This window comes from Festucalex cinctus, chromosome 11 (assembly GCF_051991245.1).
Source record: "Festucalex cinctus isolate MCC-2025b chromosome 11, RoL_Fcin_1.0, whole genome shotgun sequence".
NCBI classification, from domain to species: Eukaryota; Metazoa; Chordata; class Actinopteri; order Syngnathiformes; family Syngnathidae; genus Festucalex; species Festucalex cinctus.
In genome coordinates this window covers 24,576,833-24,603,085 of record NC_135421.1, presented here as the reverse complement: position 1 = coordinate 24,603,085, position 26,253 = coordinate 24,576,833, and the positions used below count along the sequence as shown (strand labels likewise).

The following is a 26,253-nucleotide window of genomic DNA, read 5'->3' as shown; positions in this document are numbered from 1 at the left end:
AAAATAGGAGTTAATTCTTAATTAATAAGCAGCAGGGCAAAATGCAAATAGCTATTAAAAGTTTTATTCCAAGTTATCAATTGTAATTTCATAAAGAACGTTCACAAGTCACAAGTAAACATTGAACACACGATCACACCCTGTTTTAAGCAGATCAACTAAAAACAACGCTGCTTGTAGTTATCTGACTGAAACATTGAATTCTCGCAGAGAATCATCATGTCATGCAGAGAGCACAAAACGTAAATATAAATACATCAAATAAAAAATAATCATCTTGGATGACTACACAGTAGTAAGCCCGTAGAGAAATAAACTTAACATCACGGTGGGACTTATTTTATTTCTGCTCATCTTATTGAAAATTCCAAAAAGCAATTTTAACTGCTCAACTAGAACTATGAAGCACAACACCTAAAACATACAAATGTAGTCTATCAGTGATGTCCTTCACATGACTTCATTAAAAAGGAGCAATCAGAAGAGCATCATGTCACGTGTGCTGCATGAAGCTATTTACACTCGTTTCAAGAGCAAAAGCAAGCCACCCCCCCCCTTAGTGCATGTCAGCTAACCATTTCTACAAAAACATGAATGGCGTTGGACGAGGAGGCCATCGCCACGACAACGCAGGCCTACAATCACAGAGAACAATCAAACTACAGGCGGAATGTTGCTTCTAAACATGTCGTCCCGTTCATGTGAGGCGACGCGTGAACATTCAAACGGCGCAAAGCGACTACAGCGGATCCCACCAGAACAAAAATTCCAAAGTTGTCCAATGGGAACATCGGATTCAGCCATGTACAATTAATTGTGTATGGCCAAAGCTGCCATTGCTTGAAAAAAGGTAAACTCGTCGTTTCTCTAAATGTGCAAAATACAGACAGAAAATCATCAAAAAGAACAAATAAATAAAATGGTGACAATGTAAACAGTTTAAAAATAAATACAATAAATAAATGTGCCAATACACTTTGGTATTCAATCCGACTGACTAGGGATGGGCATTTCTTTTCCACGTTACTGAACAAAATGGAGCTGTGTCATTGCATGGTCAATACGCGGGCCAATGAGCATGCAGAAAATATTCTATGAGAATTATGAGATGAAAATGAGGATTAGCTCTCAAACATTTTTTTTACCTGGTTAAATAAAGTTAAAAAAAAAATACTCGTGGCATTTATTTTGCCATTTTCTTCCCCTAAAATTGGTTAGTCATATATATATTCATTTAGTTATATTTGTAAATATGTAACAATACTTCTTCAAAGTCTAATTGATTCAAATTGAATTAAATAACTGAATAAAGGTAATAAAAAAAAAAAAACAATTTAAAAATTATAATTAGTACAGCATCTGATAATAAAAAAATAAAATATTTTTTCCCCACACAGGGACCTCATGCGGCATCAATAGTCAAGTATAAAACTGTTTATTGGCCATTAATGCACAACAATGTATCACCTGCACAAAAAATAAATTAATGGATTATGCCCATCCCTCATCTTGCCATGAAATGTTAAACAAATAACCCTTATTAAGTTCTAACAGCATTACAATACACCTAAAGTGCCAGTTCCTTTTGTCTCCACCACGTCACTATTGCCTGCAGAGAATAAAGAGGACCCAACGTAAAGAGAGTAATAAATAAAACAACGGTCCAAAGTGAAGCAGGAGGACAATCCCTTTCCTGTTTTTGGGATGGGGATGATCAGCTGCCTGAAGGCAGAGACTGGGTGGCGCCGCTCAGTGGCTGGTTGTCGTCTGTGCTCTGGTTGGACGTGGCGGGCGCCGCCGAGGACGACGACGACGAGCTGACCCCGTTGGAGGTGCTGACGGAGCTGTGCTGGATGGCTTCGCTCTGCGGGCTGCCGGGGACCGACATCTCCTCGCAGCTCTCGTCTTTGTCGCCGACTGCAGTGAGGAGGACAAACGTCTTGGAGGGGCTGCGAAAAGCGCCGATCGGGACGCCAACGTGCGAGTTGCCCGCGGCTCGTGCTAAAAGCCTTTCCGTTAATCCCAATTACGCCGCACCCCTCCCTTTAATTAACGCTCCCAATGTCAATTTAAACGTACATCATGAGGGCACCCCATTGCAACCCCCACTTTCATCCCATTTGTTTGTGGTTACCTTGCCAACGACTGCAGCGACAGATGATTACAGCACCTGATTTTAATGATGCGCACGCTAAAGAGTTAGCAAGACTTGGAGTCAAAATGCCACCAGCTGTTCAGCACTCGCCTTGAATTAATTGGATCCTGATGGGGAGGAGGGAGAACGGAGGCTCTGCTCTCCATTTTGCGCCGAAATTAAGCGGGCTTCACACTTAGCCATTTTTTTTTTTTTTAATGTGAGAGCCCTTACATGGAGGGAAAAACGTGACCATGTATGTGTAATGCTATTAGAGTGTGTGGTGCACAGGAGTTGATTAACAGCACATAACACGTCACTTTATATGTTGTAGTACCAAGATTGACCTGTGGGAGTGACAATGGGTATCCAAACAGCCAGAAAGCACAAAGAAGAATTTGTTTACATTTTTGGGATGTCTGCATTCATTTTCATCCCAAAAACATAAAAATGTAATTAAATAATAATAATAATAATAATATATATCTATATATATAAATTTAATAAAAAATAAATAAAATGAAAATATTTTTAGAAAAATTGAATTTATTTAAATATTTAATTTAAACTGAATTTTTTTTCTCACTAAAGCAATCAATCATAATAAATCAGACACACTGATCGTTTAGCATTAGTCTCAAAATTTTCCAAAGCTTTTATATTCTGTTTTTGATTTCATTATTTTTTAAATACTATTGTATATTGTATAAAGTTTAGAATGTCCTATGGACCTGTCATGGCCATCTGATTTTTATTTATTTTTTTTTTCTTTGTGACTGCCCGGTCATAAAGCTTGGTCGGCGGCTGGCTTTACACAAACATGCAACATAACCAGTTGCTTCACCATTTGCGTCCGGCAACAACTTCAGGATTGCTTCCTAATTGGCTATTGATACATTTCACACCACAATTCGTGATTTTGTGGTTTGGCTCAACTTGCTGTTGGGATTTGAAATAAAAAATATTCAAAAGGTTTAACATTTACGACTGTCGGGTCCAAGTGGATTGGAGTGCAAACAAAAATAAAAAATAAAATAAATACACTACAGGATAATCATCGAGAGTAATCTTTTAGACAAATGAAAGCCCTGTGTTTGCTTTGATCACACAGGGGGCAAAATGCAGAATATGTGTACCCCCCACTTAAAAGAGCATATCAGCAGCTAATGTCGCTCATGAAATGTAGCAGCTTGTTTTTGCAGCCATCTTGAAAGCATGCAGATTGCAAATCAAGTTGCAAAAGTCCTGACTTTGACCCACTCATTTAGCGGTTTCATCATCTTCAGGGTCAGCCTCTCTCAATATGTCATTTTTGACCCAAGTTCAGGTGAGCATAATCTGCTCTATAAGACGTGTGATGTCACAGCTCTCAAATTAAGCGTCTACCTGCTCTCTCGCTCTCTCTATGTTTTGCAGCAAGCAGATGGCCGGCTCAGTGTGCCAAACTCAAGTTGGCTAACAGGAAGGACAGTCTTGAGTAATTTCCTCTCACTTGCCACAACTTTGCCTAGAAAGCACCGTGAAGGAGGAGGCTTGTTCGGGTCTTGTGGATAAAACTGAGGCGGCCATGGATCAGCCAGAATAAAATGATGGACTTTAGTGAATCAGTTATGCCAGCGTCTGACTGGACTCCAACTAAATTTGAAAAGCTCGCCGGTTAGCTTTACTATGCTTGAGAATGAAAAGTGATAAAGCCTCATCTAATAAAAATTCTTATGAACAAATGCATCAACTCTCACTCTTCTCAACTCTTTATTGGAAATTTGTAACTTGGAAATCATGTTATAAAGAAATGATAGTCATATTGCTAATTTAACAAGGCAAAATAAGTCACATAAATCTATTCACTCATACACGAAGGAGTATTTGGGGGGGAAAAACGGAACATGTTAATAAAGTTGTAATTTTAGAAGTCATTATGTTTTATCTCAGTCACAGCTTTAATTTCTTCAAACATTTTCTTTCTTAGATTACAACTCTAGTTCAATAATTTAATATCTCAATTTTATTTGTATAATTTTAGGATACGAGGCACCAATTTTTGTTCAGAGCAATAAATGCCAAAAAAAAAAAAAAAAGATTGGAAGTTTGAAACCATACGAGTTGGATTTGTTCTGCATATGTCAAGCAGCATATTGAGGCCGTGTTTGAGTGTCTACAATTAAAAACAACATTAACTGCCTCCAAGGGTGCAAGAGGCTTCTCTGAGTTGTCAACCATCAATCAGTCTGATTTTTAAAACATTTTTTCCTTGACATGTTTCTTAAGTTCACCTGACGTAATGGAGCCTGTACTAGCTGACAAATGGAAATTACAAACAAAGCCACAGATTCCTCAAAAAGAAGAATAACTTCTGGCTTAAATTACAAAAGTAATTTACACAGTACAAAATTCTGATCAGTGTGCTTGAGAGATGTTTCTACGAGAAAAAAAAAGGGTTTGGCTGACCAAATATTTATTTAAGTGTCATATTAGAAGTTTATAGTTACCATCTGTGGTCCCTTAGATGGATTCAACAACTGTAGCAAGGATTTGTCTGAAAGTACACCTGTCTATTAGTATGTCAACTTTTGCCAAGTTTAGAGAAAATAGCGGGATGTACGCATGTATCAATATCTGCTCCTGTTGCTGGTTGCGGTTGGACGCGGCTCATTTTCGCGGAGTCGGCGGCGAGCGGCCCGGAGCTGAGAATAATAGCGCATTACTCACTGTGATAGCCGGACTTCTTCTGCATGGCCGTCACGGGACAATCTTTATGAGCCAGGAGGAGCTGCTTCAGCTGAGCCACTTCGCTTCTCAGCAGGGTGACTTCACTCTTATTCGGGAGACAGGAGACACGCGCAGACACTGTTAAATGGTGTCGGTGTTTGCACACTGATATAATATGCTCATGTCAAGATTGGGGGGGGGTCACAGTACAGTGGTACTTTGACATACGAGTTTAATGTGATCGCAAGCAACTCTCCACACACTTTAATCTCTTACATGTACAACAAGCTAATTTTAATAACCCAAGCCTACAATTTCTAGGTCTGATGCACTTTTTCACAAGTGGAGTTGAACCTTGTTTGTGTGCTAACAGGTGAGCTCTGTAATTGTTGGCACAACTTAGTAGATCCTGCCGAGATTTACATTTGTGCGTCGTTAGAGCTCCCAGCGGAGTCGAGGAATTCTGCATGTCGCTTATAAAAAAAAAAAAAAAAAAAAAAGACACACATTAGGCTGAAGGTGTCTTAACTGGTTTTAGAGCAACTGGGGCGCGTGCAACAACCGGTGGAAGATTTAAGCTCCTTCTTTTCCCATTTAAGAGGCGGCATTAGTCTAAAAGGCACCACTGTATTTGATTCTATCTGCTTAACTACGGTAAGCTGGGGTTGGCTGGATCAAAGTATTGAAAGACAAATTTAAACATAGCTGGAGGGACCACGTGCGCATTTGCACTGCTTTGTTGGCCTGATTAATAATACACAGTCACCGGTCTCAACATTAGCTTCTTGCACAAAGCAATGAAATCCAACACAGGGACTGCATTGAGAATTGTTTAAGTATTATTTCAACAATGTGTTAATTATTGTTGTAATGTGGAAGGTATCATTATTTTTGTAAAAGCAGGACTAAAGATGTCTTTAGATTGTGTTAACACTGGACTAGTATTAGAAGCATGCTCCTGTTTGATTACTTACAGAGAGGTCTTCAACAATAACCATTATTATCCTATACTTAAATGCAACACTGCACAAAACTGCACGTAAACTTGCATCGGACTCCGAGTTAAAAGCGTTTGGACAAATGGCTTTTGCACGATGTGCGGAGTCCTGAGACCTGCCGGGTCTGACACCTCGTTAAAAAGCCAGTTAAGGATGATGTTAGAATAATTGTGCCTCATTAGAGACAGTTTTGCTGATCAGCTGGGCTGTGTCTGTATCAAAGTGCGCTGCTGATTAATGTCTTTGTGCAAAATGTTTTTTTTGTTCTCTTTCCATGTGTCATTTCCTTCTTAGTACTTGGGGTGCAACGCAATTCACGCATCTTGCCTCCGCTTATCGTCTACATTTCAAATCATATCTCCCCTGTTGACTTGCTCTTCACCTGACTATCAACGACCTCAACCTTCTTGATGTCCTTCCCCGCCTCAAGTGTCTATAAAAAAACAAGATGGTGCGATATCAACACCACATCTTATTTAATTGTCTGGAACACTGATGTGCTGGGCCCCCGACTCAAACATATCAACAGAGACGATACATGAACTGCTTCGAACTTGTCAGCATTACATTCTTAATTGCTTGCGGAGAAATGAAGGTTCAAGCAGACACTTTTCCCTCGGAGAGTTTTGAGGCCACTCGCTAAACTGCCGAGACAGAAGCGACGACACGCTTGCGTGCGGCTGACATCTGGAGGATACATCTTTATTGACAGCCACGAATCGAAGTAAAGGCCCCGCGCATACGTGCGCCGCTGCTGTCACGCGGCGTCTCTTATTAATGGGCTTTAATGACTTCATCACGACAGAAGGGAAAATCTGCCAAGTTGACAGTAGAGTGCACACATGCGATTATCAGTGGCGGAATACCTGAAGGTGTCCGTTTACTGAGTTGAGGTCGTCGGCCTTCTTCTCCAAGGACTGCACCCACACTTTCCTCTTCTGTCTGCAGCGCGAGGCTGCGGCCCTGTTACGCTCCAGGAACTTGCGCCGCTTCTCATCCGGGTCTTCACTCGTGGTTCTGCGTCGCCGACCCCCTGTACTTGGAGGGTTTGGTGCAGGAGGAACCGGAGAAGCCTGCAACAAATTCATAAACAATAAGGAAAGTGAAGAGTGAGAATTTACGAGTAAATTCGAGTAAAGCCGGGCAGATTATAGGCGCCAATATTTGCCAAAATGCCAAATACCATCTTTACCGGCCTTTTGAAGAGGGAGCCAATAAAATCAAGTCGAAGTCTATCTCACTGAGTGGTGAATGATTGCAAACTAGCAAATTTAGGGTTTACATCATGAGTTGTAAGATGTTCAAGTCTCATTTTTACTTGTCACAAATACATTTCGAACATATTCAGACAATTTTTCACTGTCTGTGAAGATCTTTTGAAACCTTTTATGAACCCTGACGAAAACCTCAAATTAGCTACATTCGCATGCATTTGTGGTGCTGTGAGACATAGGGAACTTTTCATTTATAGATGTATTTAAATTTCCCACTGTATTAAAAAAAATAAATGCTGACAACGCTGACACTAGGAACTCTAGCTACACTTTTTATTTTTAAGAATAAATAATATCAAAGTAAGAAATGATGTTGAAATTTTAGAAACCCATTTACAGTAGTAAACTTTAGGGAATTATTTACTTGCTGAGTTTTGTTATCATTTCTAAACAAAGCTGTCAATTCTTTATGTTTGAAATAAGAAAAATATTCTTTTTTAATTTTGACGCAAATATTTTCACTTTTACTGCAAATGAATATTGGCTTGAAATATTGGTTATTGACCTTACGAATAATCGGTATCAGCCTTGGAAAAAAAAAAATAACAACGGTCTATCACGACTTACGGGTGTCTCCGTGGTGGAGGTGGCTGGCTGCTGAAGAGAATGTGCGGAGGGTTCTTCACTGGCGGGTGGCAGGTTAGAGGGCAGACCGAGAGATGTCGATGTGGACGGAGTAGGAGTGGGGATGGGGGCTGGAGAAGCAGGAGCAGCAGTGTGCGTTATGGCGCTGCTCTGGACTTCGCTGCCGTCACCGTTTGTTAGCAGTGGAAGCTGCTGGCTTACTGAGCCCTTTGGTTTCTGAAAAGGAAGTAAACAAGTGATTGCACAAAAATATTGTGGACAGTTGGAAGCTTGTGTTTAACAAGTTTAAGGTGGGCCCTTTGGAAGGTGCATAAAGGCACAAAACCCCTGACCTGAACCCCATAAAACATATTTGGGATGAACTAGAATGAAGGTACTACAATAATAATGAAGTCACACAACATACCATAGATTCACAACAGTCAAAAGTCGACTACTTAGCACATCAAATTTCCTGCAACACTCAGGCCAGGCAATGTAGCTTGTTTAGAACCACAGATTTAGGATCATCAAATTTATCTAGAGCGATAACTTGATCATTTTTCCACATGTACTGTAAAAAACAAACAAACGCTACACTCATTCCGTGGCACCCATGTCACTCACCAGGCTGGCCCCGCCTTTTAAAGCCATACACATGCAAAGTCACAGATAGTAGCAAAACCTGAAGGTGGTGACCACAAGTTGAAAATAAGCCCTACACTTCAAATGCATAATATTATGCTTAATCATTGAAAACACATTTTGATCCAATTTCTTGACTACTCATTGGGATAACTGGTATTACACTCAATTCTATAAACATTTGATGAACGCATCCTTAGCTTGATCCATTCTTAAATTGACTTTCCGACGCTCGCTAAGGATCGAATACCCTCATCAGCACATGCGCGCAATCCCGAGCTACGATAACTCAACGCATTCGCGCCCACCAGCACGGGCATCAAGTAGCAGCCAACAAGGTGAAAGAGAATGAGCCCTTCGAAACACTAACAAAGTGAGAGGCAATACATTTACATGAGAAAACAGAGGAGCGCATTATTCTAACAAGTACCTTTGCCAGCCCAATCTGTCTACCAAATGAGTTTATGGTGTAATACCCTTCCAGAAGCTCTTCTGGCAGAAACAAGATATTATTCTCTTGGAATGGCCCCGAGAAAGAGGGGGAAGCCACTCAGATTCATATTTCATCTCTGCCATGGAAAGCTCATCAGTGTAATAACCCTCCCTCTCATGGGTGTTATTCAACCATCTGCTACTATATTACTTATCTTTATTTTGCAACTAATTAACAGTATAATCTTCTAAATTCAGCAAGTTAATTATCATTATTGTGGTCTTTGCAGCATCATCAGTCCTTGTAAAGCGCCGTCCTCCCCCCAAGCTCCCGCCCGCCCCCTCCTCAGGTTGAGCAGGGGTCTGTTTCCTTGACGCGAGCTCATTAGGTGTTTGCTGATGAGCTGAGTGCAGTGGGAGGCGCCAGGAGAGAGGGGAGGTGGGGGTGGTTGGGGGTGCAGGTCAGGCAGGATTCTGCTGAACAAAAAGGTTCCATGCAGGGTGAGGCCGACTTAATGCGTCTCGCTGAGCATGTGCCAGGATGCCCCCCAGCTGGCTTGTGCTAGTAGTCCTCCCCCTACCTGGTATGCCGTCTCCGTGTTTGTCATCTCCACACCCAGTGATTCCGAACAACACCCCCTTTGCCATGCTCCTCCCAGTCAGGATCAATCTCTCCGTGCCAACAAAAACGCCTCCTGTCTGCAGTTTATCTGTTAATTTCCAGCAGCATCGCATGCTGAGAACGCTTACGGGTTTTGTGATACGTGGTTTATCACATTGCTACACATCTCGCTCACAACACGCTATGTAGATTTCTTCCAATTCTTTTATATGCTGAAAGAAATGTGTATCATTTGTTTATATTTAAGATTATTGTTATTTATACTGTCATTTAACTTATTCACTCGCAGCCATTTTCACTGAAGCAACCCCCTTCGCTCGCGGCTGTTTTACTGGATTTGGACTGATTTTGCAAGGCCCACAGAATATTGTGGTCTATTGCTATAAAAACATGGAACCTACCAACAGAAAGATTTGAGTCTCTTCTTTTAACAGGAAAAAAAAGTACATTTCTATCTGTTTCTGTTTTGCAGGAATTATTATTAGACTATAGCTAAGTTTCATCATTGTTCACAACTGTGGGGAAAACGCCTTTGTAAACATGGCCCTGGTTGATCTCTTATACTCTGCTGCCACCTGCTGGCCGTTTTTGTAATAACTACCACTGCCATTACCGTTCTCTTCAGTTCAGCGGCTGCATTTAAGCCGTCTGTATGCTCGAGCATAAAAAACAAACACAAAATGAATAAATGCGTCGTTGGGAGCAAAGTCGTATTTAAAATAGAACGTATTTATAATTTTTGGGAGCAAATGAGTTAATGACCAGCATCTTGACAGTAAAACAGAATTTTCAATGTTATTTAAAAGCCCCCAAATGCCAACTGGATATTACAGTATTTTACATTCACTTTAGCTCAAAAGTTTTCAGATATGGCCAAACTAAAAGGTGAATTTTATTAGTTGAGTTTTCTATTGGGGAATTACACTGGAAAGTTGTCGTAGCATTTTTCCTTCCTTTTTTTTCAAAAACATTTAAGAGCCAGTTTTGAAGAAATGCTATTTTTCACCATCAAGAACGACCCTAGTAACTTTTAGCATGTTAATCTACCATATTGTACTTTTACTTTTAGGACATTTAGGTATGGAAGTATAATGAAAGTACACATAATTTTGGACAATAAACCTGATCCCTGCAAAAAAAAAAAAGAAAAAAAAAAAGAAGAAAATAGAATTTTTTTTTAATAAATATATATTAACAAAATGGCTTATAGTTCTACTGCCAATTTTGGATTCCCATTTCCAAAAGATACTTGAACTCAAAATGTGGTCAGGTTATAAATATTGTGGGTACATTCACACTTCTTAGTAGTTAATAGACAGCAGAAGTACAATTTTTTATCATTTGTGTGGAATGTTAACATTTAATATCCTCGATAAAGAATTTAACAGGCGGTCTCACAATATAAACAAACATCACTGATAACATTACAACTTTATAAAGGTAATGAGATACCTTAATCTCAGATGTGTATGGAATGTTATATTCAAGCACTGCAAATAACATAAATATTTGATGTAACACATATAATGATGATAAATACCAGTTTTGCCTCTGACTGGGCGGGCTGCGCTTGTGGCGAGGGGGGTCCGGGGATGCCGGGGACGTTAGGCACTACGGTGACAGGTCTGACAAGCTGACAGCAGACACACAGAGACAGACACCAGCACAAAATTAGTCTTCCCCAGTCGAAGGCGGACTCGTGCTCCCCCCACAACACACACAGCAGAGTTCCCTCATATCTCAGCCTCATTATGTCGGATAGCCCGTTATTGTGTGGAGGCGGCGCCACATGGAGATGCTGTGTATGTGTGCGTGCTCGCTAATGAACCTCTCTGCCTGGCTGTGCGAGAGCATATGGACAGGGAAGCTAAGAGGCGATGAGAGAGCCAAGTTGGAGGTCCACAAGCAGGACTCCTCTCAGAGATGTTGATAAGTCGGAGGTAGAGCTTAATGTTTCGAAAAAAAAAAAATGTAATTGCGATTTGTTTTAACAGGTACGTAGTTTTTTTTTTTTTTTTTTTTTTTTAAACACAAGCAATAAATTAATCTGTATTAGAATAAACATTCAGATTTATTATACATAATTTCAGTGATATTTTTTATTATTCAAGCTGGAAGTCAACTCAACTTTCAGTTAATTTCAATGGGGAAAACTGGCGTAATATACGAGTAAATTGAGCTTGGTCGCAGAACAAACTAAAATTCATAAGTCAAGATTAGCATTTTATTTATCCCCACCTTGTCGCACAAGATTCATAACCCTAGCACGAGCCGCACTTCTAATGGGATTGCAAAAAACATTAGTGCTAATCCAAAACGCTCTGCCAGAAATCAAGAACGTTGATTTGACTTGAACAAGGACAAATGACAAAGTGTGCTGGACGGGTTCCTGTTGTGCTTCAGCCAATTCCCGCGTATTCGTCACGGCCATACAAAGTCCATTACTTTCCTCGCTCGCTCCCCAGATCCAAATTGACTGCCAAATCCGTGGTGCCAATGTCGTAAATAGTCCCCGCTGTCCAACAGAACGGGAGACGAGCAAGGACAAAATGTGGCATTAATCAATCACTAAGTGTTGTCTGAGCATCACTTGAGGAGGGCTTGGCATGCGGACTCGAAATGTGACCCTCATCTCCCTCACTGACCAATCACAATTAAGAAGTAGGTTGAATGTTTTCGTGTGCATGTCGGGAGGTGAGGTGGGAGTATTTTGTCACCATCAACAAGCTATGCAAATTCAGAGTAACATTTTTAGTGAGACTGGCATAAATTAACTATCCATAAAGTTAAGTCAGGTCTTTACAACCAAGTAATTCAGGCTCAACTACGTTTAATTTAAAGGAGAAGTCAACCCTCCAAAAAATTCTCAACAATAATGAAAAATAAAATACATGTTTTGGTTAATATTGCATAAATCTATGAGTTAAGTATCAAAGTTCAGCAGTTTTTGTCAATATCAGAAGATGGCCATTTTGCAACTGGCTGTTGACTGAAGATGACAGTTGCTCAGGTCTCAGGTAACAACCAATCACAGCTCAGCTTCAGAAAATAGGAGAGCTGTGATTGGTCATTGCCTGAGCCCTGAGCAAATGTAATGCCAACAGTAAGTGGCAAAATGGCCGCCCCCTGAGATGGATAAAAGCAACTGGATTTTGCTGCATAATTCACATTTCACAAATGTAATAATCAGAATGTCATGTTTAGACTAGTGAGGTCACATATACATATACATATACATATACATATATATATATATATATATATATATATATATATATATATATATATATATAAAATCAAGAAATGTTTAAGGATGACTTCCCCTTTAAAACTAAAAATAGTACAGTTGTTTTCAAAACAAAAAAAGGTTTATTACCGCTTTCACATTTTGGCAGGGAAATGATGCGATTAATTAGCAAGCAGAATTATGAAGATCATTTCCAGTTTTCTAACACTGAGTCCGAGTAGCACAGCACTCACTGGGATTGTAGTGGGAATATGTACACTGGAACTGGTAATGGCCGCTGGAATGGCGACTGGCATGGTCTGGCCGTTCGGCAGCTGTAAGAGCACAGGGAAGGTGCCAGACACTGGCCTGCAGCAGGAAACAAAAATACATCCTGGTTAAAATATATTTGTTTTTGACAGTGATGGCAACATTCTGTCACATTGAAGCCACAACTGATGAGAATGAAGAAACATCCATCAAGCTCAAGCAATACGGCTTTGTGTTTTGCTGTGAAATTAAATGACAACAATGTTGATTCTGGTAGGAAGTAAAACCTTTCACCCGTTCATTGCTATATGACAAACAAATCACATGGACACACTGTAAGTTTTCCACGACATTAACTACATACAACCTTGCATGTGAAGATTATTTAACACAAATATAATCACTTTCTCTACACGATCATTTAAAAATAAAATAAAATCAATGATAACACACAAACTGAGAATTAGAATTTCTCATTTAGAAAGAAACTACTACAGCCAAAATGAAGATTCTGCAAACAGCACTTTAAAATTAAAGACAGAACAAGCACATGCCCCACTAAGACAAAATTGCACCAAAAAAAATAAAAAATAAATAAAATGAAATGAAGATTTGAAGAACTTAACTATGATTCTGTTCTTTCTTAAAAAGGGACATTCTGAGTTACTTACACTATAGGCCTACTAGTGGATGGAACCTGGGTAATAACAGAGCTAGATGTTGGCGATGGGAGCGCTTGCTGTATAACAACATTAGCCTCTGAGGTTGCTAGGAGTACATTGGGAACTTGGAGGGATGCAGGATGGACTATAGTGGATGTTGGCAGTGAGGCTGGCTGCAAACATAAGTCCTGGAAACATCACACAACATCTCAGCTGCAGCAACAGCAGAAAATGTGTCTTTTTGGCTCAAATTTTACAAGGAAAGAGATGAAGAAAAGAGAAGATATGATTAGTTTTCAGAAAATTCTAATAACAATTTCCTATTGGTATCAGGAAAAAGTTGAACATATTTAATTGACCTCAAGTAGTGATGACAATACAGTGGTAGCTCCAAAGTTGAACTCCATTCTGTGACAATGGTTTACTTCCAAATTCCTCACCACCTCCCTTCCCCACAAAGTCTGATTTACAATTTTAATTCATTTTTTCTAATGACAATATTCACAGAAAGTGGCTCTTTAAACAATCCTTCATACATTTGCATAAATCATTTTAAATGTTCCACATTTTAACATCAATAAACAAGATATTTTAATTAATATTTCAGAATTCCACACTGCCATAGGAGTACAAAAGTAAGTGAACCACTGTACAATAAAACATGTAAGTGCTCGTCCTTTGAAGAGTCTTGAGGGAGAAGTAATGAAGACAGAACAGCAAAGTGTTTGCACAGTGATATTGTTACTGAGTGGCGTTTTATCGGTGTTAGAATTAATAATAACGGTTCTCAATCGGCAGCTCAAGTACAAAAGCATATTTCTGCCACAAAAAAAGTTCAGTATCACATAATACATTGATACATTTCACAGTGTATCATACAAAAGTATATGGATTGGTAATATATTTAGCTGTTTATGTTTCAAAGTCTTTTATTGTTCTCTGTGACGGGTTTAAAGTGAACTTCACTTGGCAATGACAATCAGCTTGAATACTTATTTGGAGAACTATGCAAGTCAGAGGGACAACAGACTGAGAAACACTTTAAAAGTGTGTTTTTAATACATTTGTGTGTTTTGATAATTTAACAGTGTTCCACTGGGGGGGTACAAGCTAGTAGTAGCTGCAGTTTCCAGTGGTGCGCAAGTACGTTGTATATAATGAAATATGAAACAAAAGCTCAGTATGATGCAGTACAATTATGCACCAATGCAATCAACAACCACCATAAAAAAAAAAAAAAAAAAAAAAGACTTGGAGCAATAAACATTGGTTTTGCTGGATGTACATCTTGTGTTAAGTTCGACTTTGATCGTGCCACGACAGCCCGATGAATGATTATATGAATATTAGTAGAAGTGGATTTAAAGAGGCAGATCAGAAACACATTTACCCTGTGAACTGGTTTAGCAAAAAACAAAATGTGTTTTACCTTGTCGTCGTTGGTCGTAGATTCCGGGTGAGGCAGAGGACTGCCTCGGTGGACCTCCAGGGCGGCGGGTTCTTCGGTTTTGTTGCGAATGACAGGGGTGGCGAGCGGTGACAAATCCAGTGGTAACTACAAAAACGTCATGTAAATAAGCTTGTAAGAAGTGAGAGACAGTGACACAAAGACCAAATGAGGGTTAACAACCTTTTTAATGTCATCGTCAGCCCCTTTTTTGAAGTCATGATCGAAGGGGCTTGTGAGTTCATTGAAGAGTCCCACCTCCTCGCAGTTCTTCAAAAAGCGTGTAGGTGTGGGTGTTTGGTCTGCAATGGAAGGAACGTTTTAAGAACACGCACTGCGTGAAAAAGACAGCACATTTCTTCACTTTTTTAGGATTTACCAGCAATAATGACACTGTCGGTCCTGGCGGGACCAAATTTGAGGGTCATCTCATGTTTGTGCTTGTGGACAGCCAAGTGGTCTTCATTTGTAAATCTCTGGGAGGACAAACAAGACAAGGACAATGGCATGAGGAAATTATACCACTTTAGATGAGTCATATAGACAAATATATTATTTGTGAAGATGAGCTTTTCATATTTTGTGATTTAGGAGAGATTTTTGTATATGATATCTATTACAGTGAAACATTTTGTGACACGTCAAAATCTTTAACAAGGGGTGTTAAGAAAAGACAAAACAGTAAATGGATGCATGGGAGTTTAGCATAACGATAAACACTGTTAAATACAATTGACAGTGTAAATTAAAGAAAAGAAAACTAAAAAAAAAAAAAAAAAAACGAGCATTCTTTGTGAAGGCAGCCGTATTGTCACAGTGTGAAATTCTACCTCTCCGTATATTTTATTTAACAAATAAACATAAAATTGTCCAATTTAAAGCAGGCGTTACCTGTCCACAGCCAGGAGCAGTGCATTGAAAAGGTTTATCATCACTCATATTAAGGGTGTCCTGTTATGTCAGCCTGAAAAGGAAGGGAAATAAGTGGTTTAAATGGTTATGTTGTGGTTTTATCAACGCGACTAAATATTGTACGTGTAGTTAGAATTTAAATTGTAATAGACAAAGGCAACGAATGATGGAGCTGTCAAAAGAAGCAAAGATGTGGACAAAGCAAGTCAAAGATGGGCGTTTACTACAGTTGTTGACACTCACACCTCCAAATCCTCAGTCTTACTGTCACCTCTCGCTTCTATCTACGTTTTAAACCTAAACACTCAAATGGTAATTGTGCGAAAGAGGCACGACCACAGCATCATATAAGGACATAGATTGAGCGAACATCAATTCCAGTAGCTTGCATGAAATAGCCTTAGCCCTGCATGAAAATACAACCGTCGCCATATTTAAATATCGTTTTAACAAAAGGGTGTGTGTTGAAATATCAACAAAATATTAGAACCGACAGCATTTACGTTAGCCAATAGCTCAGGCATAACGTCATACACGATAGCGATGTAAACATTCCTCCGTAGATGTGGACACTACTTACCCCTTTCAACCAGCCACTACCTTCCTTGCTTTTTTTTCCCCAAAATCCCACGTCTTGAGCCAAGTATCGCGATAGGTGTTAGCAAACTTCCGCATTCGTCACAAAATGACATCATACCCATACAGACCACACCGCTCGAAACTTTTTTTTTTTTTTTTTTAAGTTTTACCACACCGCTCGAAACGTGTTTTTTTCTTAGTTTTTATATTCAGTACATACTGCCATTGCTATATTAAAAAAAAAAAAAAAACCCCAAAACAAAACAAAAACGTTAACATTTCAGCTCTGGGTTTCAAAGTAGTCAACACACATTTTTGTTTCCCTGTGTGGCAGTAACCTCAATTTCTAGTCTTGTACATTTCCCTAAATGTTTTTATAAACACTTAAAAATAAATTTCCTGGCCTTGACTTATGCACTTTTAAACATATCAACTTCTCAGTAACTTTCACATTTTCAGCTACATAAGCAGAACGCTTACCAAAGCGACTCCAAGGTGGTTAAAGACTACCATCAATTAGATTTTTATTTTAAACATCTGGTAATCTAGCAAAGGCATATTGTTGAAGTATGAGCAAGTTTTTGTATCCTTTGTGAAGTCCATAATAAATTTGAAATACAACTTAGTGCCCTTTAAACATAAGTGAAACATTATATTCTGAGGTCATTTTAAATGTTCTAATTTATTCAATGCCATTTACAAAAGCCACTCACCTGCTGCCCAAAAGCAGAACTATCAAACTAGCAACTCAACCAAAGACTTATGGAGGTGGACCCAAAATAAAAAGCTTCCATTAAATCTCTCAGAAAGCAAGGCAAGTCTTTGGCAGCTACTCGCATTAATAGATGACATTCAGAAAAGCTGCTTTTGGTTGTTTCCAAACTATCCCAGACATTACATTGTTAAACATCCAAATACATGTATTTTAATCATGTAATTTCTTACATTTGTACAATACATGCTTTCGCTCATTTTGACAGTGCCTGATCGACTTGAAAATGTACATTTCCTTGACACCAACACGGAACAAATTTAGGAAGCCACAAAGTGTAGTCACATCTGTAATGAAAGTTGGACAGCAGAGTTTTACATAGCAAAGAGGATGAGGAAAGCAACCATCAAACAGAACAGTCCCATGGCTTCAGACAGGGCAAATCCCAGAATGGCATAGGAGAACAGCTGCTGCTTCAGGGATGGGTTCCTGCAATAGGAGGAAAAAAAAAACTCAGGGATTTACAGTACACAAAATTATTTGCTCAATTATACTGAATACAGCATTGATCCCTAAAACACACGTAAATAACTGATGCGCACCTAGCATAGCCAATAATCAGACTGCCGAATACGGTCCCAATTCCAGCACCGGATCCGGCTACACCGACTGTGGCGGCTCCGGCGCCGATAAACTTGGCTGCGGTGTCGACGTCCCAGCTCACCGCGCTTGTCTGGAAGCCCCTCAGTGTTACCTGAGTGAGGGGGCTCTGGGGCATCACAGCAACAGTGTTCTGGAATGAAAACGGCTCCAAAAAATTAGTGCGAGTGCATCGCCATCCACTGTGCTGTGAGAGATATTCAGGAAAATCTCGCATTCAATCTAAACTAGCCCCCCCAAATTCTTCTTTCACTCGGATATGCTCAATCCCTACATGCAATGCATCTTTGTTCAATTCACAGGGTCACAATATTTTTGAACATACCCCCCAACGTCATGTCCAATACAAATCTGGCTTTGGCATTGATTTGTGACATTTTAGTGCCAAGGAACTATGTTGAAGCAAGGGGAGGAGTTTCTTTTAGTCAGGCCTCATCTATTTCAATAGGTGCTTTGTCGTCATCTTGTGGCATCTATAGACAATTATAAACACTTATGTGGGTGTCAATTACTACATTTGATAAACGGATGTTTAAAAAAAAAAAAAACTATCCTTGTGAATAGTAGCAAAACACTGAATATACTCAATAAAAAAAATAAAAAAAATACTGGTGTCATTTGAGATTTTTCTTATATAAAATGTGCCTTTACTCAAAAAAATAAATAAAATAAAAGATAAAAAAATAAATAAATAAATAGAAGTCATAAAACACTACTTGCTATAGGTGAAGTAGTGACAGGGATCAAGCCAATGGTTAAAATGATTCAAACATTCACTGTCTTAGTATAACGGGTTAAATCATATTTTGACAAAAATGTTTTTGTCTGGCTGTCTGCTAAAATAAGATACATCCTTATGTTATCAAATCATTCAATTATACCCCTGAACTGAAATGATTCATACATATAGTATAATCAGTATACGGGTCAGTTTTTCTTACTTCCTGAAAAAATACTTAGGCTATAATTTTAGAAAGGTGATAACATGCAACATTTATTAGAGGCATCTTCAGTCATAGCTACTAAAAAATAAAAAAATAAACTTGGTTGAGTTCTTGCTCTTTGTATATTAAAACAAGTAAAGAATATAAAAATGTGGCTGACAGAGCAGCAGGTATGTTTTATCGTGCTCAAGAGCCACTAGTACACATACATTCTTACCTCTGTGACCTCAGGCCTGGACAGCACAGAGGCAGACAGGGGTCTATAAAGAGCCCGGGAGCCAGCACGGACCTGCAACAGCACAGTACACAAGTCATATATACTACATTGACATATCAACAGATATGCAAAAGATGTAGAACAGGCACTCTGAATGACAATCAACAGGATAATCATTCTATCACCAGAAGCATTGCACAAGCCTTGATAGTGGCCAACCTGTGGCAAGTGACAATGCTGTATAACATTCCTATGAGAGAAAGCTAACAACTTATTTAACTAAATTGCCCATCAACAATCTTCATTAAAGTGAGCTTGAACAAGCCTATGAAAGTTTTTGTTTTCTTGTGGCATTAAGTTCTATGGAAGCATAGGCTAAATGACCTTAGCTAGTAGCCCGCCCATTAAGACAGTTGCAGACTAGGATAAAAAAACTAATTGCAGTTCGTAATGGAAGTCAAATTCCTTCGTTGAAAAATAAACACTGTATGGAATGATTGTATGAAAACGACCGTCAAAGTAGGTGTTAGCATTAGCCACTTAGCAAAGCTGCAGATACCCTTGCCATTCAAGCGGCAGTCAAGTTCATTCATAGGCCCACCGCGGTTTGACGGTGATATTCAAGGCGCAGGGCTTCATTTTAAAATCGTTAACATGCAAAGACGGCGTTAAACTCACCAGAGCCGGCGTGGAAACGAATTTTGCGCAGGCGTACATCTTCTACTTCAGGTAGTTTTTTTTTTTTAACCGGTTCGGTCAATTCTGGTTGAAGCCCGGGTCTCTCTGAGGAGGGAAGAGCGGACAGAACTAAGGTCAAACGGGTGTTAAAATGCTCCAGAGAGAAAATAAAGTAATTCGTGTGTACATCGATATCTAGTCTACAGCCCATCGCACTTTGCATGCATCAATTCCACGTTTGACAAGAGGATGATGATAGATATCGGTTATGTTTCTCACACAGACTGCCATTACACACTTACCGACTGCAGAGGTTGAACCACAGTGGACGAGTGCGCATGCGCAGCAGGATATATCCAGAGACCCGGATGATGACGGCGGAAGGTCATTTCAATCCAACTTTATTTAAATTAACAATTCACAAAGTTATTCGTCTACCAAACCTCAGCTTGTTTTTGTTTACCGTAATGTAATCAAATAAAAATAAACATGTATTTATTTAAAAATAATATTTTGTCGTTATAAAAATTATCATATATTTGATTAGCACACGCTAACACGTCCCAAAAGCATGGTTTGCAAAAATAAGGTAATTCTAGCAAACACCCAGTAGAGGCCGCAATAGAGTCTAATGAGCGCTGCCTTTTAATGGTGCAATTGGACGAAAGCCATCGACAGAAAATAATGCGTCAAGATTTACAAAAACATATATATATATATATATATATATATATATATATATATATATATATATATATATATATATATATATATATATATATATATATATATGATCCTCATCGTATACAAATCAATAATCATTTCAAATTCTAATACTTTAATGAAAATGAAAAATACCTTGATAAATAACTTTATATATCCACAAGGGACATACATTCACAGCTGTTCTCTTCGCAATGTCCACATAAATACCTCTACAAAAAAGCCATAACTGATAAGAAAAAATTTAATGCAATGAAAAAAAACCTCACAGGATTAATAAAGTACATCTATCAATCTAGCATCATACTTTCTCGTTTTAAAAGTATGCTGCTAATTTTCCTATGCCTATGATTAAAGTCTCCAATGTAGGGCAGCACTATGAGGCGGCCGCCCCTTACAGGTCAAAGCTAACCATATGATAAAACATGAACTTTACAATGAATTAATTGCAGGCCGGCGCATATCAAAGCGGCCGTTAACTACGCCGGGTCAATGTCACACTGTCTAATTAACCGGGCCCTGGCTGTGTGGTCCTCCTACAAGGCTGTGGAAGGAAGGTGGAGAGAGGCGGCCGTCTCAACACGCACCCCCCCCACCCTTCCGACACCTTCCACTTCCTCCCATTCAGAAGCCAGCACGCACCCGCTGTCTGACTTCTTGCATAGAACACTCGGAGACATTCCATTTGCATGCCGGCCCCATCAAGCTGGATGCACTCAGACTGGTAATAAAAGGCATTGACCCCCTTAACCTTTATGAATTACAATTTGTGCCTGCAGCGCGTCCTGTCAAGAGGCCTCAAAAAAGCAGGCACCTCGCTCGGGCGGGGCGCGCGCGTGTTGTTTTGCAGTTGTTAAGGAGAGGGGGAAAAGGTTTTTACAGCTCCTCGTCGGAGCTCCTGACAAGCGGGGAGGCGGCGGCCTGACAGCGGAAGCGGCGTCGGGGAGGGACTGCAGCCTCGCTGATGGCTCAATGCTAATCTCCATTCCTGGATGCTGCATGGAAATACGCACACAGGGCTCTTTTCTTTTGTGTATCACCTGCCTGTAAGGCTACACCTTAGCTGTGTTCCACCTCGCCTCTCTGCCTCACATACCAAAGAAGCCTCTTTTACTTTCTAAGAGTTCAAAGCAGGTGATGAAAGCATATGGATGCCTTTTTACACAGCAGCTTGTCCGCATGATAGCAAACAGCAAGTTGCATCTGTTTTAAATATCCTAAAGAAATGTTAAAAAACGTAACAGGACTTGACTTGAAAGACTCACACGTGTTCCTCAATGACGTTTTGCTACAAAGATGCAACACATGATGATTGTTTTTGCCATGAGTTCTATTATTGTGGGTTCCGTTCGTCCAGTAAATTCTTTGATTAAGTGGGACTGGGATTTGGGTGTGAAATTTAAAAAAAATGATTTTTGCTGTTACTTAAGTGTTGAAAGTTTTATGAATATACCACTGATCACCATGCACCTCATTCCAGACCATCACACTGCACTGGAATTAATAATCTAAAAAAAAAAAAAAGGCCTGTTTTATATGACCACAATTTAACTTTTATTAATAGTAGTAACTCAGCATGCCTGTTTTGCCCTGTGTTGATTACTATGTGAAGTATTTATTACTTATATATTTATTTATTTGTATATTATTATTATTATTATTATTGTTATTATTATTATTATTATTATTATTATTATTATTATCTGACTCTCTTCTCAGCTTGACTTCAGAAATGTTGTGTTCTTGTATCCCCCATCTCCATGCAGTTTAAGGAAGTGTTCCTTTAGTCTTGCTAAACTGTGCTCGACTTGCTCAACTTGGCATTGCAAATCTTGCAGTTATGACGCTAACTCCCATCACTAATCTCTATATTTATAGAGCACTTTAAAACAACCATGGAACCCAGGGTCAACAGATACAGTGAAAACAGCAGAGGCCTCAGAATCGAACCCTGTGGAACACCATGCATTCTGTTATACATGTTAATTCATATTGCACATGTTTGTCCGACCATTTTTTTTTTTGCTCAACATGGTTAGTACGAAGGGACTGCAATAATAAAGAAATCATACGACATACCATCAAAACGGTCAAAAGTCGACTACTCAGCGCAGCACAGATAGGCCAAGCAATGTAGCGATCACTTGTAGCCAAAGATGGCCAAACATTTGAGTCGCTCGTGTGAAAAAAAATAAAAAAATAAAAAAATAATCATTTGCATGTATTTACATAAGCGCTAATATGAATTTATGGATGGATGACTTGTTTCTTTACACGATAGCTTACTTTTACACCTTTCTCCCAAACATAAGCAGAGCTCCTCCTTTCCTTCCTCTGTTCAACATCAGGAAATGCAGACAGTGACTGTGTGAACACAAGCGTGGCTGACAGGGGCAGCTGTGCGATGATTGGTTTACGGAGCGGCGCTTTCTCCGGTGTCTTCAAGGTCAGCCAGATTTACAATCAAACGCCTTATGACACTTCAGTAAAAGCTGATGACAGAATAAGAAAACAACACGGCCCTTCAGAGGAATCTTCTTGACCTCGTACTGTACGCCATTACCGGGATGTACTGTTGCCTGTTTTTATGGCGTACCAAGAGCAGATATACGCGCCAGTTTTAGCACGCAGAAGGCTGTTAAGACGACATATGGGGAATGTATTTGATTGACATGTATATGACGCACGCTGGATAGTAGATTAGGAGAATGCTGCGCTTCAATCTCTAGTCAAAATGCATTTCGAGTTTCCTTACAAAAAGAGCAATTAAATATTAAGACCATTGTGCAATACTGGTGTGCTGCCCCCTATTGAAATATTATTGCCATTGTTGGTGATTTACTGTTCTATTGAGCTACTCACTATATTCAGCGTGATGCATAGACACCGTGCATGTGCATAACTCTTATCGTCATTTTGATTTTGATGATGCCCATCTATATAATTTAAAGATCTTGAAAAATACTGTGATTTAAAATTAGCGTTGAATGATTTAGGGAAAAAAAAACATAGCTACATAATGTATGTATAAAAGAAAAAAAATAAAATAAAGCCGACTGCGACTGAAATGAAGCACCTTTTTTCCCCAAATTGCAGCCTTTGCTAACTGAAAATTGCATTCTACTACTTTGCGATGTCAATTTCAATTTGATTAATTGTTCAGCCCTAACATTAACACAAGCTGTATTTAAAAATAAACAGTATCAACACAGAATTTGAAGCATAAGCTGATATGCAAGGCTAGTATTTACTTAGCGCTCAAATGGAAAGCTGTTGATTTTTAATGCGCGGCATATGGCTGCAGTTTATTGTGCTCAATTAAATCACTTTAAGCGAGGATTAACTTTTTTTCAATCTCTTATACTGGCTGCGTTTACCTTGAGATGTTTACTGCAAACGTCTCTGGAGCATATCTCACAGATTTGGGAGTGTGGAATATGAGGCTGCCCCCACGATACTTAGTGGGAGAGCCCTTCCTGCTTTTAATGGCTTGACCTACATCCCAGTTCAGAGAGCTAATAAAAGGTAGTCTGGTGGAGGTCCTGGAGCTGCACAATGTCACTCACAGACGCCTGACTCAGCAAGATCTGGAATGCTCAATTAGTTTCTTTTATAGCCCCCATTAATATACATTAGCTCTCTTTCCAACGGTGGTCGCAGAAGAACGGCTTATCAGCCAGGTAACCCTTAAACTCTTTTTGGCAGCCATAAAAAAATAAAAATAAAATAAAAAAATAATCAGGAATTGAACAAGAAGAAGAAAGAGTCAAATCATTTTGGGGAGGAGTTCCATTTTGACCAACTGCAAAGGTAAATGCAGCAGTCATCAAGTATGGAGCTGTAAACACTTTAGTAATTCTTTTTGTAAATGCTTTATTATCATATTTAAATATAATAATATGGCAGACATACCATTATTTTTAAATACAAACAGAAATAATGTAATGCCTTTTTAATCACAAAATAGCACACAGTTAGGGGTGCGCATCTCTGCAATAAAAGACAATTCTTGATAAATGGGGTGCGATACGATTCAAAGGCGTTTCATTTTCAAAGTGGAAAGATTTGATTCGGTTCGATTTGGTGAGATTACGATTCAATTTGGTATTGTTGGGACAGCCTCATATTCCGGAGATATAGATATTATATTAGGGATGTGCATCTCTCCAATAAAGGACGATTTGATATTGATCAATGGGGTGCGATACGATTCAAGGACGGTCCAAGTGGGAATATTTGATTTGGTTTAATTTGACGAGATTCAGATTTGATTCGGTATTGTTGGGACAGCCTCTACAAAATATACTGTTTAGATATATTAGGGTTGTGCATCTGTCCAATAAAAGAATTTCCGATATATGTTAATGTGTAATAATTTTATACGGTTGGATTCAATCCACGCACATGTAAATCAAAACTGCTGCTCCGATTCAAACCGGTCGTGATTACATCTAAACACAATGTGATACTGTGCGTTATAAAAACATATTTTAATGGCATACTGTAATTCAATAAAAAGTAAAGAATCAAACTGTTTTAGCCATATTTTTTTTGCTTCAATTCAATGACATACTGCAATCTCGGGGCTGCATATTACACACATACGGATGTAAATGGAGCCGGTCGCAAGTTGGTCTTTGCGGAGGAAAAAGAAAACACACCTGTGATTTTTGTTACTTATCTGCTCTCCAACAACCCCATTAACCCACTTGTCAACATTGTTGCCTTCACATCTAAAAATGTACAGCATGCTAAATACAGCTATAGCAAATATCTTACTTGGCTAATCAAATGCATGAGAGTCAAAAATAATAGGAACGACCGTCAATGTGATGCAGTACCATTGTCCACCACTGCAAACTACGACCACAATAATAAAGTACTGTAATAGCCTCAATCCAAGCTGTATATTCTCATACTGCTCTTATCTTACTGCAGCAACAAGACAGCAGAAGCCCACACACAATCTGGTACAACTCCTCCCGCACAATAAAGTGATCTGGCAAGCCGAATCAATCATGGCACTTTATTATCCTGTCACCGGTGTGCTTCCTGCAAGTGTGTTTACCCCGTCCATGGCCCGGCCCGGCGTGGCTGTTCAGTGTACATTAAGATGGACATAATTGAGATGGTGGGCGTCCCAAAGTGCAGGGCTCAACCTGTTGTCGTTAATCTGTCATATTGTGGCGAGTCGCAGCAGCGGTCACTCCGCCTTGAGGGCGCTTTGTTGTTCAAGGAAGAGGGTCTCACCTAGTTGAAGTTTATTGCTTTGCCACCAACGGGGAAGCCAAAGAAAATGCCATCAATCACCCGACTTCAATTCCTCCGCTGTGCTTCTAATCCGTGTTAGGTGCTTTATGATTGGAAGTGATTCTCTTGCATAACTCATCGCCTCTTTGCTGGTGTGAAAGGATCGGAGACTATAATGAAAAATAAGTCGCACGAGCATCAGTTCTTCATTCATCTTTGTAATAAGCTAAATTATGCAAGCAATCAATGTGGAATAATTGCTAACAGCAACAGTGTGACATTCCTTCTGCAAATGAGATACCTTCCGAACCTTACAGAAAATTACATCTCTGCAAAAGAAGTTACAAAATAACCAGATCTAAATGAAAGCTTCAATTTCGTTGGAAAGGATACTTTATGGAATCACAGCTCATTAGAAATAATAGCTAATTCCTGCCTCGGTTGGCCTGCTATTAATTACCTGGTAAATGGGACCTGTCTGTTCTCAAAGTGGTTGTGAGGTTTCACCAAAGAAAAGCAAGTAGCGATCAAAGTACATTTCTGTCATCATAATTCTAATTGTCAGCATCACCTTTTCCAAGATTAGAATCCCGGG

General features: G+C 39.2%; 2 protein-coding genes across 4 annotated transcripts; both read right to left on the bottom strand.

Moving 5' to 3' along the window:
- Positions 1 to 48: 48 nt before the first annotated feature.
- atf2 (activating transcription factor 2) lies at positions 49 to 16,979 on the bottom strand. 3 transcript variants are annotated; one of them, XM_077536554.1, is made up of 12 exons: positions 16,476 to 16,979; positions 15,875 to 15,947; positions 15,363 to 15,459; positions 15,167 to 15,285; positions 14,966 to 15,091; positions 13,546 to 13,724; positions 12,859 to 12,973; positions 10,919 to 11,011; positions 7,683 to 7,916; positions 6,708 to 6,914; positions 4,844 to 4,949; positions 49 to 1,917 (listed from the first exon to the last, which is right to left on the bottom strand). In XM_077536554.1, exons 2-12 carry the CDS (start codon positions 15,920 to 15,922, stop codon positions 1,715 to 1,717), a joined length of 1,527 nt encoding a protein of 508 aa, XP_077392680.1. In that variant the 5' UTR covers positions 15,923 to 15,947; positions 16,476 to 16,979; the 3' UTR covers positions 49 to 1,714. The 3 variants fall into 3 exon arrangements, with proteins under 3 accessions (XP_077392680.1, XP_077392682.1, XP_077392681.1); XM_077536556.1 differs by lacking the exon at positions 16,476 to 16,979 and adding an exon at positions 16,139 to 16,463; XM_077536555.1 differs by lacking the exon at positions 16,476 to 16,979 and having other exon boundaries at positions 15,875 to 16,463.
- Positions 16,980 to 17,137: 158 nt separating this feature from the next.
- Positions 17,138 to 20,057, bottom strand: atp5mc3a (ATP synthase membrane subunit c locus 3a). Its single transcript, XM_077536557.1, has 5 exons — positions 19,988 to 20,057; positions 19,686 to 19,790; positions 19,008 to 19,079; positions 17,789 to 17,979; positions 17,138 to 17,675 (listed from the first exon to the last, which is right to left on the bottom strand). The coding sequence occupies exons 2-5, from the start codon at positions 19,722 to 19,724 to the stop codon at positions 17,561 to 17,563; spliced, it is 417 nt and encodes a 138-aa protein (XP_077392683.1). The 5' UTR covers positions 19,725 to 19,790; positions 19,988 to 20,057; the 3' UTR covers positions 17,138 to 17,560.
- Between the last annotated feature and the right edge of the window lie 6,196 nt (positions 20,058 to 26,253).

Excerpts from the sequence above, each read along its gene's own strand:
- atf2 (XM_077536554.1), bottom strand. The coding sequence starts at position 15,922 with ATGAGTGATGATAAACCTTTTCAATGCACTGCTCCTGGCTGTGGACAG. Across the intron at positions 7,917-10,918 it reads CCCAGTCAGAGGCAAAACTG|AAACCAAAGGGCTCAGTAAG; the intron begins GTATTTATCATC and ends CTTCCTTTTCAG. Across the intron at positions 6,915-7,682 it reads CCTCCACCACGGAGACACCC|GCTTCTCCGGTTCCTCCTGC; the intron begins GTAAGTCGTGAT and ends AATTTGTTGCAG.
- atp5mc3a (XM_077536557.1), bottom strand. The coding sequence starts at position 19,724 with ATGTACGCCTGCGCAAAATTCGTTTCCACGCCGGCTCTG. Across the intron at positions 19,080-19,685 it reads TCGTTTCCACGCCGGCTCTG|GTCCGTGCTGGCTCCCGGGC; the intron begins GTGAGTTTAACG and ends GTGCTGTTGCAG. Across the intron at positions 17,676-17,788 it reads CTGATTATTGGCTATGCTAG|GAACCCATCCCTGAAGCAGC; the intron begins GTGCGCATCAGT and ends CTCCTATTGCAG.